At 43.8% G+C, this 14,934-nt stretch overlaps 1 protein-coding gene across 3 annotated transcripts in view; it reads right to left on the reverse strand.

Annotated features, from left to right (window-relative positions):
- Positions 1–1,825: 1,825 nt before the first annotated feature.
- usp6nl (USP6 N-terminal like) overlaps positions 1,826–14,934 on the reverse strand; it is a 58,748-nt gene continuing 45,639 nt past the window's right edge. For all 3 annotated transcript variants that reach the window (XM_023952232.1, XM_023952230.1, XM_023952231.1), the window contains 11 exons: positions 14,305–14,344; positions 13,698–13,778; positions 10,217–10,324; positions 9,475–9,584; positions 8,808–8,856; positions 8,153–8,273; positions 7,771–7,865; positions 7,249–7,314; positions 6,785–6,884; positions 6,565–6,717; positions 1,826–4,346 (listed from right to left, as the gene is read on the reverse strand). In XM_023952232.1, the coding sequence (XP_023808000.1) occupies positions 2,833–4,346; positions 6,565–6,717; positions 6,785–6,884; positions 7,249–7,314; positions 7,771–7,865; positions 8,153–8,273; positions 8,808–8,856; positions 9,475–9,584; positions 10,217–10,324; positions 13,698–13,778; positions 14,305–14,344 (2,437 nt within the window). In that variant the 3' untranslated portion in view covers positions 1,826–2,832. The remainder of the gene's footprint in view (positions 4,347–6,564; positions 6,718–6,784; positions 6,885–7,248; positions 7,315–7,770; positions 7,866–8,152; positions 8,274–8,807; positions 8,857–9,474; positions 9,585–10,216; positions 10,325–13,697; positions 13,779–14,304; positions 14,345–14,934) is intronic.

Genomic DNA, 14,934 nt, shown 5'->3' on the forward strand with positions numbered 1-14,934 from the left:
CTAAATTGACCCTAGGTGTGAATGTGTGCTGGGGCGGGGCCCTGCAGTAGACTGGTGACCTGTACAGGTGTAGCTGGTGTAGCTCCAGCAACCCCATGACCAAGAAAGGGATTCAGTGGGTTCTGAAACTGGATGGATGGATGGGTGGGTGGGTGGGTGGCATTTTTCCACCCATGTGTAGAAGTTTCCTTTGGCAAGACACTAAACCCCACCTTGCCTCTGCTGGCTATAGGTTGGCGCCAGTGTTCGGCAGCAGAGCCGCCTCCAGTGTTTGAATGGGTGTGTTTATAGGTGAACAGGAATGTGACTGTAAAACATTTTGGGCCTTCTAAGAAGATAGTAAAGCGTGATATAAGTATACGGCACTGAGACTACGGTCCTGTATACCAAAATGCCACCGCAGAGCGACAGAAATGCTAGTTTATAGGCAAATTAGGCAGGTGGCCGCGCGGTAGTGTTGTTCATCGGGAGGCGGCAGTCGCATTTGTACACAAGCACTGTCACCGCTGTGTCTTTAGGAAAAATGTTACAGTGACCAGACAGTTTCTTGACTCAGTCAGTGGCCGCCCGGGCCCATTTGGAAGTCGCACGGGGGCAGTCCGGTGACGGGTGGTTGGTTGGCAGGAAGATAATTGACTAATAGGGGGGTCTCCAAGGCCCAAAATCGTCTGATGATTGGCTGAATTCAGACTGCAACCCGCCAGCCAACCCCCCGGCCCCCGTCCTGCCATCCCACTGCCACCGTCTGATTGTGGTTGGACCGCTTGGACCTTCGTTCTGGAGAGTGCATACAGTTGAGCAGAGAGGAAGTGACAATGACATGTTTCTGGTAGCAGGGAACACAGAGGAAAAAGCCATTGCTGTGATGGATTCTGGAGATACAAACACTGAGATTTGGACAGAAAACTTCCAGATCAACAAAAAACAGGTGCCATGTAAGCTGGACACAGGAGCAGAATGTAATGTCATGTCTGTGAAAACGCTCACTGCACTGGAAGCTGCAGGTTCATTGAAAGCCAGCAAAACAAAAATAGTTCCCTGTTTTGGTCACAAGGTGGCAGCAAAAGGCAAGAAACAACTGATCTGTGACTACAAAGGGAAAAAAGCACAAGATTGAGTTTGCAATCACTCAGGAAGATGTGAGCACTGTAGTTGGAGGAGCTACACGCTCAAAAATAGGCTTAGTTCAGAGAGTAAATGCAGTTGGAAGAGAACAAGACATTCTCAAAGACTATAATGATCTGTTTGACGGTCTTGGTTGTTTGCCAGGTCAGCATCACATCCAAATAGACCCCTCAGTCTCACCCAGAAGGATTCCTGTAGCCCTGAGAGACAGAGGAGTCAAAGAACTGCAGGGAACGGAAAACATGACAGACAGAGTGGGTTAACAGCGTGGTGACTGTGGTCACACCCAAGAAAATTCAGATATGCATGGATCCAAAAGACTTGAACAGACAACATCATCCATTGCTCACTGTGGAAGAAGTTGTGTCTCGTATGCCAAACGCCAAATACTTCTGTGTTAGACGCCAACCAGGGATTTTGGCAGATCAAGCTGGATGATGAAAGCTCAAGGCTCTGTACATTTAACACACACATCGGTGGTTACAGGTTTCTACGGCAACCTTTCTGCATCTCATCAGCACCCAACGTGTTCCAGAGAGCAGGAAAAGTATAAATCTGAAAATGAACTCTTAATAAAAGGATTACAAAATGTTTTGGTTATATAGGTGGGTTTTTATAAAAGCAGATGGTAAAATGATTTGTTAGCATAACGACGGACAAAACCAGCTCAATAGACTTGAATCAAGAAAGATCCAGACTATTTTTTTTATCCCATCTTATTTTATTGAGCAAAGTATGAGAATGTTCTGTTATTTTCCTCTTTAACTTAAAAGAATATCGATGACATCAGAAAGATTTCTGCGGTTTTAGAGGCGGAAAAAAAAACCCAGACTGAAAGGACAGAGAATATTTGTAAAATTTGAAATGTGTGACTCAAATGTTGAAGATTTTGAATGTGTACCAGTGAAAGTGATCAGTGTAACAGTAGTTCACGTCAGCGTTGACAAATTTGAAAACAGTTAATTATTTTCTATCAATCTTAGTCTGTTAGTGATGTAAACTACACTACAGCGGTTTACTGTCGCCGTCACACACAAACTTCTAAAATCAAACAACAAAAGTTTTTTTTTTTCAGGGTTGAAACCTTTATCAATCAAAACTTCACAGACTTCAGAAAAGGTAAACGTTACTTGCAGGACAAATGCATTGCACGTCAGTCTGGACCCAAAAACCATGAAGAACCGTAACAGAAAAAGCGTCTTTAAAAAATGACAAATGCTGCTTTTTTCACTGTAAAATGTAAATCCAGATGAACAGTAACCCATTCAACACTGTTTTCTAACTCAACACCGGGCTGATTTTTAAAAAAAAATAACATTCACAAGCATTAAGCGTTAATGAGTCCCTATTGTCAAATAGTAAGATATAAAAAATAAAGATAAATGGAATTTTCTTTCTTTCCCTGCAACTAATAACTCTGTATATCAACAAAAAGATCCACTGTACATTTAAGACTCTAAAAGATATAGTCACCTCTGATAAGGATTTACATTCAAAAATAAAATCAAATCTTCAACTCTTTTATTCCTCTTTTTTAAAGCAACAAGTAAAAACCTTAGAGGCTGGTGTGTCCTGTAGCAGTCAGGCTCGTACTTCACTTTTATTTAAAAATAAACAACAGGGCGGAAACGAAGCCGGGACTACAGCTAGTCTTGACCACAGTGTCAGTGACTTCAGCTCAGTTTGTTCTCTGCGTCTGTCCTCCTATCAAAGCAGCATGGACTCCTGCATGGCAAACGCCTCCTGTGCGTGCCTGTAGTGTGGTTGCCCGAACAGCTGAGGGCGCTGTGGCCGTATAACCTGCCGCGGCTCCTGGTACTGTGTTCTATAATCGGGCAGGGGGTCCGGAAAAGTGAACTCTTCAACCGGAGACATTTGAGCTCGCTGAAAGCTGGGTGAGCGGGGCATTCCACCTGGGGACGGAGGAGGCGGGTCTGCAGGGTCCCACTGGAGCCCGTCTGGCGCCAGCTGGGGTCGTCCTTCTAGCACAAAGGCCTGGTTTAGCTCCCGTCTATGCTGGTCCTCGTACATGCGGTCTACCTTAGCGTACGCCGGTGTGGTTGCTGGTAGTTGTTGTGTGTAGATGGGGGAGGACCTGCCGTGGATTTCTACCTGCATGGATTTGTCCAGGGGTGACGTGGAGTCTCTAATGTTGTGGGCGGAGTCAGGCAGGCGCTGTCTGCGATATGTGGCGTAGGAGTTATTCTGCAGAGCCTTTTCAGGGGATCTGTTGTGCTGGCGTTGAGTGGTCACGTAAGCTAGCTCATTATAAGCCTTTCTGGAAAATGATGGAAGCTGAGAAGCAGTAGAAAAGTGCTGTTCTCCCCTGTTGAAGGGGGGGTGGTGGATGGGAATCTCCATTGTGGTTCTGCCTGGAGACTGTTGCTGGGAGGATGTGTGGATGCCATGGTAACTGGCTTGGATCTCTGTTGAAGTGTTCTGGTAAAACTGAGGAGCGTTTCGTGGCATTCTGGGCCCCGTTGTGGCGGAAACCAAGCTGTTAGCCAGAGTCAGTCCACGATTCAGGTTGCCATGATGCAAAGCTGACACAACAGGAGCTGGTTCAACATATGGGGTCCTCATTCTGGACGGAGGTCTCTCAAGTTCTAGGATCTCAAAACCCAGTTCAGTTAGCCCTGGGACATTGTCATACTGGGAGGCATTGGAGCCTCTGTCAGAACCAGGAAGGAATCCCTTGGGGCGTGGCTGGCCCTCCAGCTTCTCATCGTCATCTGGGTTGGAAGGTGCTGGTGACAGCCTGTGATTCCTGTCTTGGGCTGCTGCTGCTGCTGCTTTGGCAGCCTCCAGCTTTGTTTCAGACGGTTTAACCCAGCGGGGGGTTATCTCCCTGCGGGTGGTGGCTGTAGCAATGTGGTCCTGGGACCTCTGTGCGTCCTCTGTGGTGATCTGAGGCGTTGGTGTTGATGATGGGGTTGCTCCTCTCTTGGGCATGACGGAGGGGGGCTGCTTTTGTTGCTCACTGGGCAGCTCGGTCGATCCCCAGGAACCCCTCTTGTGATGACGTGTCGGTTTCTCAAGTGAGTCCCGGCGTGACCGGCTTGGGGGACGACTTTCGCCCCGCTGCATTTGAGGACTTGAGTCCTTGGCAGGCCGAGCTGCTTCTATGTGGCTTTGACCGTTAGCCACCTGGTTTGGTGCAGGTGCTGCGCGCTCAGGAGGAAGCTGCCCTAAAGGCTTCTTTGGAAGCTCGTCCTCGTTACCTGTAACCAGGGGAAGAGAAGAGCTGCTTTAACACCCAAACCAACGCTCAAGTAGCATTGCGCTGTTTCACATCAGATGAGGATCACAACAGGGATATATGACTTCATGCAACAACACTGCCATAGACGGGCCAAAAGAAAGGAGGACTGTGGTTGTAAACGACACACATTGACACTGAAAGGAAAGACATTAGAAAAAGAGATGAAGCAACCGTGAAAAAACCCTTCAGGTACCGAGAACCAGAGGTTACTTTTACCACCAATGCATTCTGGTTCTTCAAGGAAGTTTTATGCCAACAATAATCAATTGCTAAACTTGGATGGAGTCCAGGTAGACCCTGTTTGGGAGCTTTTAGAGATGTGTGTAAAATGTAACAACACAAACCGTAGCATGTAGGATATTTTTCCAAGGATTGTAGTTTGAAAAATGGACAAAACCTTTTGGTAGAGCTGTTTTAAGAAATTCTTCATCAATCGGCCTTTTCAGGGGATCAGAACTGATCTCTTCTACTTTTGTTGTCCTTCAGTAAAATCAGTAAAAGAAGGCATTGGAGTGTAACAGAGAACGTGTTAATAATTGTTTCTAATGCTTTAGAGATGGTACAATTTCCGCCTTTGAGGGTCAGGCACACAGGAAGAACGGTTTTTATTCTTTATATAATTCTGGTCGACATTAACGGATGCTGTTCTTTTTCATAAGGTTCTTCTGAACAACAGGACATGGGAACAAGCCTAAAGAGCCATTTAAGTTTAGAGCAGTCTGGTTTTTATGTGTTTGTTAAAGTATTTGGTTCCGTTTGTGGGAGAAAAGCCAAACCAAGTCACTGTTCAATGACATGGATTTGTTGTTGTCCCTGGCTCAATTCAAACTTTTCTTTCCAGTGGTGCCTTGGCACGGCTAATATGTATGCTGGCGTTTGTCAAGGTTTGTGGTTCCATCCTCACTATTCTATTCCAGATTCCAGGTGTCGGTACCATTGTAAACCTCTGCAAGGAGTCCCTCCAGCCAATGCCAAGGAGCACCAGAGAGATGACGGCTTCCAAAGAGCCGTGCATCTGGGCCCAGGTAAGTCTGGTCTATTTTTACATCTGTGTATCAAGTATAAAATTATACACTTCAGTGCTTTTTAAAAGTTTATATTTACTTTTTCCCCCAAACTAAGCCCAACCCTGGTTTTTGGAAGAAGGCATCTTTGTAGTAACTCCTCTAAGGAAGCCACAGCCTAATGCAACGTGTGAATTTGAATTTACTAGCAGTTTATTGTTCCACAACGGGGAAATGAGAAATATGTGAACTATAGATATTATAGTATGTGAGGTGCTGGGTTCAAACAACGGATTAGTCAAAAGTGCAATAGAGATTTATTCAGCCGCTTTTCAAAAACCCAAATTGAAAACAAATGATGGACTTGATACGATTTTGATTCACAATTTAGTACTTAAGCTGTGATGCCCGATCCAAGTCTGTGGGTGTGGTTTTCACCTGAGAAACATTATGCACTGAAGGCCTCATAAGCTGTTTAATGATGAACGTCTTACTGTTGGGTTTCTCTTTAGTAAAAGTTCTGCCATACATTTTTAGTAGAGGAGCAGGCATTTGGATTAAAAAAGGTTTTAAACTATTTTTGTCCCATCTGGTAATATGTGAAACTTTCCCTCTGCCTTTAAAACATTAAAATTGTCGAAGTACATGTATTTGGCCACCAGATGGCGCATTGTCTTCAGTAACTTCAGCAGCCGCTTGATTCAAAGGTTAGACAGGGTTCTGAGATAAATGAGGTTTATAGAAGCTCAAAATGTTGGACACCAGCTGAAGAAAGAAATCTTTGTGTGGGGGGGGGGTTACGTTTGAGGCGGGAAAACCCAACTGCAGTTGGACAGATGTGACACAACAGGACTGACTGACAGATGGACAGACATGGAAGGAAAGATCAGTCAGGATAGCCCACCAGTTGCTGTTGTAGGAGCCAATTTGGCCGCCACTCACACTTTTGTTGTTGTTGGCTATTATTGTTTGAGAGGAGAAGGAGAGAAGGAAGGTTACTGAGGCAGAGCAAGACTGGAAAAACACAACTATTGTACGATTAGAGAACAGGAAGCCAGGTGTGACACACCAACATTTATTTCCGTTTTGTCCTGGAAGCCAACCTTTGTCCTGAAAAGAATAAGGTATGTCATGTTGGTAATGAGTTACTTTGTGCGTCTTCTCCTGCAGTACCTGGTGGTGGCAGATCCAGCTTTGCCTTCCTGAGCTCCGTCATGGACGCCTGCAGCTGCTCGATTACAAAGTCGTCCTCATAGTAGAAGTTTTTGTTCAAAGTCACCTGCAGGAACTCCACCAGCTCCTCCATGGACAGCTTCATCAGGTGCTCTGTGAGTAACAGTTGATGGTTTAAAGACCTGGAAGGTGGTACAGATCAGTGGAGCGGGCGTCTTACTCTTGTGCAGTTTGAGGATGGTGTAGGACATTGCAGGGAGAATTCGTTCGCCCTCCAAGATGTAGATGTCCCAAATCCTGAGAGTCAGAGTGAACGGAGTCTGAGCACAAAAACAAAAGATTGGAAATGTTATTTTATTAAGCAATGTGAGAGAAGTCAGGTGGGGGGGGGGGATTCACAACAATGTGATTTCCTGGATTCTCAACTGGCTTAGAAGTGTATTTATGATGACAAAGAAATACCTACTACTTTTTGCCTCAATGTATTACATCTTAATCTTAGGTTGCTTGTATTGAAGTGAAGAACACAAAGGAGTGTAGAGCTTCAACCCTTGTGCTATCTTAGAAAAAAGGTTCACAGCACTGTCTAGTGGGTCTACATGACCCCACACCCAGTGTTGAAGTGCCTAAGATAGCACAAGGGTTATGGAAACTTTTATAGCCGGTGTCTAAATAAATACTCACTCTGTCCAGGAAGCACTGGAAGAACCACTTCATGGTGTACAGGCTGGTAAACACTTCCTGGTTGTCCTGCAAAAATAGACCAATCATCACCTCAGTGCATGTTGGAATATCACCATATTGGACAAAAGAAGGTTTTGAGAGAGAGCTGTCCTCACTAGTACAGAGAATGAGGGGTGTCATGATGAATTCTATACCATTATAAATCATTTCAAAATGAACTAAATCAATAATTAATATTGGAAAATACCATTTGGATTGATGCAAAAATTGCATTAAATGTGCTAAAACAATCTCATGGGAGCTGGAAGTACTTGCACTGTTCAGGTATTTATCTGTGAGTCACACTGGGTAAAGATGTCCTGGATCCATGTTAGGTCAGTGTATCAGATTGATCAAAAGGAATAGTTAGGATTAATCGTTACACCGCTATTGAGAACAACACTCATTATCTCTAACCTATTCAGGCATATTGAGCCTTAAAATCTGACTAGATTTTTAACTTCATCTCATCCTGTCACTCACCAAGTGCTGCTTCAGCTTGGGCATCATCTTCTTGAGGATACGGTCGTGATGCTCCTGGAAACGCATCAGCTTTGGGAAACCAGGAACAAAAAATCCTGCAATAGGATCATGGCACAAATCACTCAGTTGCATCAAGTTATTTAACATAAACTCTAATGTGTGTAGTTGCTTTTTTTTCTAATAAATCCCCTTGAAAGTCCACTGGCGAATGTCTGCTAGAGACAGAAATGCTGAATGTGATGAGAACTGCAGCGTCTGTTTGCTGTTCAGCATCAATTCTAAGCTGTGGTCTTTCTGCTGCATCACAGCTGGAAGTATTTCTGTGTTTTCCCATCAGAAAACCTCTTTAAAAAGCCTTTAGAGCTGAAGCAGAGAGCGTTACCGTGCATGGCGTGCTTCTGTCCTGACAGCAGCTTGACCAGAGCCCAGAAGGCATCTTCTTCATTCATGTAGATGAGCAGCAGCGCTGTGATCTGACTCATTCCCTGACAGTAGCCCACCTCCTGAGGAGACACAGCCACCACAATCACAGAGCTGCTGGTTAATGATCAGAGTTTGAACCACACCTCTGAGACTTTAGAACTTTTTTTTGACATTTTGGAGAACTGAAATAAGCAACATGGATTTGAACCCTAAACCTTTGAACTCCCAAACAGACCACTTCCTGACTGCAGCCTTTTCCCACACAGCCTCACAAACACAAGCAAAGCTTCTATCATCTTTTAGACCTTTTTTTTTCCATCGTAGTTTTATTATTTTAACACTAGACATCTGTGAAGAGCATCTCCACTCAGAGAAGCAGCTAAATTACTTTATTCATTTGCACCGTCACACATGGATCTACATAAATTATTGGGTTTTATGACGTTCACAAATTCTTCTCACCGTTTTAAACTCCCTGAACATTCAATCCATTCATGTCTGATGAAGTCTTTAAAATATGTTTTAGAGAAAATGAACAAATAAGTCATGACTACAATCTAAAAATGTTCAGTGACTCCAGAGGGACGCCGTCATGTCTGACGTCATGTACTCACCGTGTTGTACATGGAGTACGCCGTAAGAACGTGGAACAGCGCCTGCTGCCTGTGGAGGGAAAATAAAGCTTGTTAGTTAACTTTAGCTCTAAACTCTTTATTTTATTTATATATAGTCAGAACTGTAATTCTTCTCGTTCATCCAGGTGACTTTGACATCTGGACGGCATGTTTTCTCTTCGTAACCCTTGTACTATCCTAGGCACTTTACCATTGGGAGTGGGGTCATCTAGACCCACTAGACAGTGCTCTGAACCTTTTTTCTTCAATGATTTGTGATCTTCACTGGTGTCCATGAATTACATGAAATCTTTCCACCTTTGTCATGGTAGGGAGAACACGTCAAAGTAAGATAGCACAAGGGTTAAAGGGCAACTAAATCCATGTATATATGATAATATTTACCTTTACAACACTAAAGAATCATTTCTTATGAAATATGAGTTATGTTCACCGCTCACTTTTCCTCCCCAGAAGACGACGACTCTTGATTTAACAAATCAAAACAAACTCAGGATTTAACAAAACATGTAAGAAAATTAATTTAAGTATAATAACTTTGACCTTTACTGTAAAAAAAGTTCAATCCATACATAAACCTTTTTTACTGATTCACTTTAAAGGAAACCTGCCAGTCCATCAGCAGAGGCGGCGTGGACGGACTCACTTGACATCGTAGCGATCCATGAACATGATGTGGTCTCTGTAGGTTCTGTTTATGTCCAGGTCAATCTGCCGGACGTCAGGAGACGTCTCTCTGGCTCTGGCCTTCAGCTTCTGAATGTCAGAGTGTGAAACACACATCTGCTGAGAACACTTTGGTATTTTGATCTCATTTAACCTTTACAGGGGGGGGGGACAAAAACCACAGAACACATTTTACCTACCGCATTTGACCTTATTTCACATGACACCTGTTTCGTTTTAATTTATTGGAACATAAACGCATATTTGCTGGCATTTTAATTACATGTCAGGATTTGGTGAGGAGATACTTGAGATATTTCACTAGATAGCAAAGGTTTGATGTTATTTAGTGCAGATTTTTGTCTCTTCAAAAATAAAGAATTCTATTTTATCTCCAAACTTGATGAATATGTCTACATTCTTGAACGAACAAACAGGCTAAAGGTCAACATCCAAATAGTAAAATTGATTTTTGGATGTATTCTTTGACATCGTGATGCCATTTCTCTACGTTCATGCAAAAAGAGAAGTTGTCTTCCTTTCACTTTGACACGCTTTGTTTCCGTTTCCCTTTGAAGATGACATCATCCACTCCTAACCAATGGATTCACCTCAGCAGGTCAACTACTCTTCATGCACAATTATCCCTGTTTTGGTTTGTTCCAACATCTAATCCCAAAACAAAAGTTGATGCGATTGTTCCTGAGCTCGAGTCTCTTCACCTCGTAGAAGTCCTTCTTCTCCTCTTTTATTTTGGGAATGTCGAGCAGCAGACTCCACACTTCCCCTCGGAGCTGCAGGGGAATGCCCTTGTAGATCCTCCTGACCAGCTGCAGGAACACAATCACAACACAACTCAGTGTGGCATCAACTCACAAGTTCCACAAAAAAGGGATTCTTTTCAAACAGTCTAAAATCCTTTGACAGATTTCTCATGTTTGACCCAAACATGTCAGTAAGTCTTTGTATTCTAATCTTCTAGTAACAAACTTTCAAATATTGACAGAAAAAAGAAGATGTTTTCCCCCTGATAAATGATTAAAACACACACAGCAAAGTTTAAGTGTGAGAACATCATGATCATCTAAAGAGGGATCCGCAGAAACCTGTGAGAGCCGTCTGCTAAAGCCTTTCATTTCTGCAAAATCGGATGCAAAACGAGCATCTGGCCGCCGCCAGGAACGCCTCCTCCCAATGTGTCACGCGTGTCAGAGATACACGAGCTGCACATCGGAATGAACTACAGTCTCCCGGAGAGAAGCAAAGGGCCGAGGAAGGTGAACCTCCGCCATCTGGCTGGAGGAGCTCCAGAGGAGCATCGGCTGCTCTGCAGAACAGAGACGGGAAATCGTTTGTGTTCTCCAAAGAAAATCCTGTTTTTTGAGTCTTTAAAATGTTCGTTGACCATTTTTCTTATCTAAGAGAACAAATGTCATAAAACAATCATATTTGCTTTTCTCCTTTTAAATAGTTGTCAATCAAACTGTCGTAAAGATGATTTCTTTGAACTAACGAGCCGTTATGACGTCACAATGGTCCGGGAGCGAAGGCGCGAGCTCCCTGATGCCCAGTCCAGCCCGGATGAGCTCAGCTGCAGCATTGATGCGTTACCGCACGTATTTTAAGAGCTTGCAAGGCTGGACTTTGTTGTTGGTCGCACAAATTTAAAACTAAACTTGTGTTCTTCACATTTGTGTTCTCTCTCTGACCAAGTTTGAAGGCTTTAACCAGAGAGGGTAAAAATAAAAACAAGAATGAAATCGGGGGATTTTTTTAAATTATTGCCTCCATGAAAATAAGAAAAGTATCATAAAGTTCTGGAGGCCCGAGCAGGCTGGCTCCCCATCCCACAGCGGGTCTCCGTCTGGCTGCCGGCCCCCTCCATACCATCCGCTGACCCCTGCTGCCCCCTGGGCTTCGTTACACCACTGTAGTTCAGAAATGCCGCACAAGTCTCATTTCATCTCTGCTGGCCTAACGGCCGCGCCGCATATCTGATGTCTGCTGTGCTGAATGTAGAGGAAAAGAGCAAACCCAGCAGAGAACTGATTTACGGAGGTGTGCGAGGATGAGCGCGGCCTCCAAGAAGGCTCATAAATCTGATCTCACCTCCACGATGCATGCGTGCGGAAAGGCAGAGGAATGCCTCATTGAGGAGTAATGGCTCTGGCTGTGGATGTGTGATTTCTGACATCTATACTCCATCAGCCTCTCAGCGCCACGCTCGGTTGCTGGTGCAACAGCCATGTCATTAGGCTCAGACGAGCCTGTTAGACTAATCAGCCATTAAATGTTTGTGTCTGCAAACATGTTGACACTTGCAGAAGTCCTCTCTACGTACTGTATGGTAATAACGTGAAATCCAACATGATGCAATAAAGGGAAATCCTGCAGCTTTAATAAAAGATTTCATCGACTCTCCTGCGTGACACAGGCCTGTACAGTATTTTGAAAACTGACTTTCATGTCTCCTGGTTTGTTTCAAATTTAGAAATGGAAGGTAGATGTTTGGTCAAAGGCCAGTCCAACTTTTCTTTGAGCTGTTTTCACACTGACCGCAACCATCCGACCTCAGACGGTGACATCCTTTCATTGGTTTTCTATCCGCCTTAAGCCCTAGTCGCAGCCTCACTTAGAGAGAGATTCGGGCCGTCTTCAGGCAAAAAAATAGGAAAACACGTGTAAACCCGCTTGGAAAACGTTCATGCACACTGACAGGTCATAGTGAACATTAATACAACACGCATGTTAGAAATGAGGAAATTAGACAGAGTGTAGTTTGTGTGGACATCCTATGGACTTTTATGCGTCACCTGGACAGTACTGCAGGTTTGAAGCCAGTACTCAAACCTTATTAACCGTACGACATCGTCACCCACACATTATAAATGCCTGATACTTCTACTTTCCTTCTTAATACCACACGCACCACAACGGTACAGTCCATTTTCATGACATCCCTTGAGGTGGTCGTACGAGCCTCAAGAGAACTTAAAAAACACACCTGAGGATGCAGCTGCTCCTCTAGGACTCTCCACGGGCCCGGACAACCCGAAACCCTGCAGAACCCGTACGGGTTCATCAGGCCTTTAAAGAATTCTACTCCAGAAATGTTTAGCAATCACTATAGAGTCTACTGGACCGGGTTCCACCTCACAGAACTGCAATCACACTAAACCAGTGTTTTTCAACCAGTGTGCCGCGGCACACTAGTGTGCCGTGGGAAATTACCCTCATTAATCATTCACTGATCTAAAAACATTTTCCATCTCCAGGAAATCAGCTCTTTGTTCATCCAAACAGGCCCTGATAAAACACTGAGTAGTTGGGAATATAAAAGATCTTAAAATTACTTTTTTTTTGTGTTTATTTGATTCTATTAAAGACATTTTGATAAGAATGACGGTATTTACCAGCAGCTATAGCGGTTTGCGGGAAAGTCCCGCCCCTTTACCTGTCTCCGCCAATCATTGTTGAAGGCTTAATCACATGTCAGCAGTCTGACCAATCAGAAGTGGTTAAAGTCTTCACTTCCTTGTTCTTAATTCTGCTCATAAAGTCTCTCAGTTCCAACAAAAATACCAGCTAAAGCTCGTCTTTAGCGGTGTAGCTTTCCACAGAGTCCGGTGTCAGACCGTGAACAAAACAATGAAGCTCACAGACGCGAGTCTTTCTGCCCTTTTTCGGCAGTTTTCACACTACATCTCCCATGATGCATTGGCTTAAAGGGCCAGTGTCCCAGCGCACAATGAGTGCGCGTGAAATGTCTAGAAACCTCAACGGACAAACAAACAGTTTCTAAATTTTCTAATTTAACTTTTATTTCATTTTCATCTCTTAGAAAAAACAGCCGCAACTTCCTGCTTTTTTGGTCACAATTATCACAAAATGCACGTGAGATTGCGGGGGGGGGGGGGGGGGGGGGCTGTCAATCAATAGAGACCATGAATTTCTGCTTATTATTATTTTTTTTTTTGGATGCTGGTGTGCCGCGGGATTTTTGTCAAGGTTAAAGTGTGCCGTGGCTCAAAAAAGGTTGAAAAACACTGCTCTAAACGAACGAACATGATACTTCCATCAACACAGGGACGTCCAATCAGCTCAGCCAGCATGGGGTCGTGACCTCCTTCCAAAGTGACGGTTTCATTCCAAATATTCTCAGTTGTGATAAGAACAAAGCACACACAGAGATGTGACCTTTACCTTCTCACTGTTCTTGTATTTGTCCCAGCTTTTCAGCATCTTCAGCCACTTGGTGGTCCTCTCCAGCTCTGTATGTTTTTGCTGTGAAAGTAAGAACAGGTTTACATTAATAACTCATCTTCACATCAAAACAAACCCACAAACACGGGGTCATCGCGTCTCCGGAGCAACTCATTTTACTGAGCCACAAATCAAATGTCTGCTTTTAAAGACACGAGGAAGTGAAACGCTTCAAAACATGGACACTAAACTCAGCCTGTAGGTTTGGAAAACTTCTGTTTGTAGGAGGATTGAAAAACTCAAAGATATTGTTAGACTAGACAGAAATAAAGCAAAACTATCCTGATTATTCTCTGTGCAGCTAATTATAAAGAATACAAAGATCTGCTGCTCATCTATTTCTAGAACATCAGCAGCTTTTCTTCAATATGAACCTTAAAGCTGGAACTTTCCAGGAAATCTTTGTGCATTTTCACTCTTAAAAACAAGAGTTGACGTGTTTTCCTGCAGGGGTGGGGGTGGGGGGTTCTTTGGAGCGTTACAGTGGAGGGGAGTGTCCTCCTCTGAGTTCAGAGTCATGAGAAGCGTCCGAAAAATCCTCACCCACCTTTTCCTCCAACGAGTCGAAGGACGGAAGTTCATTTGGGCTGAAGAGAGAGAGAGGAAAGGAGGTTAAAGACAGGAACGTGTCGGATTGGAAGCAGGATTTTAAGCTGATCTGTCTTTTTGAAGATCCTGGAGTTAGAGGTCGTCACTCTCCGTGACTCCTGCAGTCACAGGAGGAGGATCAGGGCTCACACAAACAGGAAATAACAGATTCTGTAATCTGGACTCTTATTATCTGAGTCTCTGAAGCGTCTCCTGCCCTCAGAGCAAACAGAAGTGCAGTTCTGCCACGGCGGGGAAGGTTTCTTTTATTAGTCCTGTTTTTATTTTCAACACAGACACAGTACCTTAAATAAAGCTGTGAAAATGGGATTGTTGTTGATTCAGAAAATTATAAACCTAAAATCTAAAACCAGGCTGTTTTCTCAGTATCTGTGCATAAGAAGTGGCGGCGTCTCTAAACCAAACCCATTCACTTTTTTTAACCAGCTGTCAAAACATTCTCTACCATTTTGGGAACTACGCGTTTTTTTCTCGTAACGCATGAGGTAAACTTTTTGGTCCTCTGGATAGTCTTTCCAGCTTTCAGATTTAGTTTACCGTACCAGAGTTCATTTGCAAGTTCCACCGT

The sequence above is a fragment of the Oryzias latipes genome, chromosome 23 (genome assembly GCF_002234675.1).
Source record: "Oryzias latipes chromosome 23, ASM223467v1".
Classification (NCBI taxonomy): Eukaryota; Metazoa; Chordata; class Actinopteri; order Beloniformes; family Adrianichthyidae; genus Oryzias; species Oryzias latipes.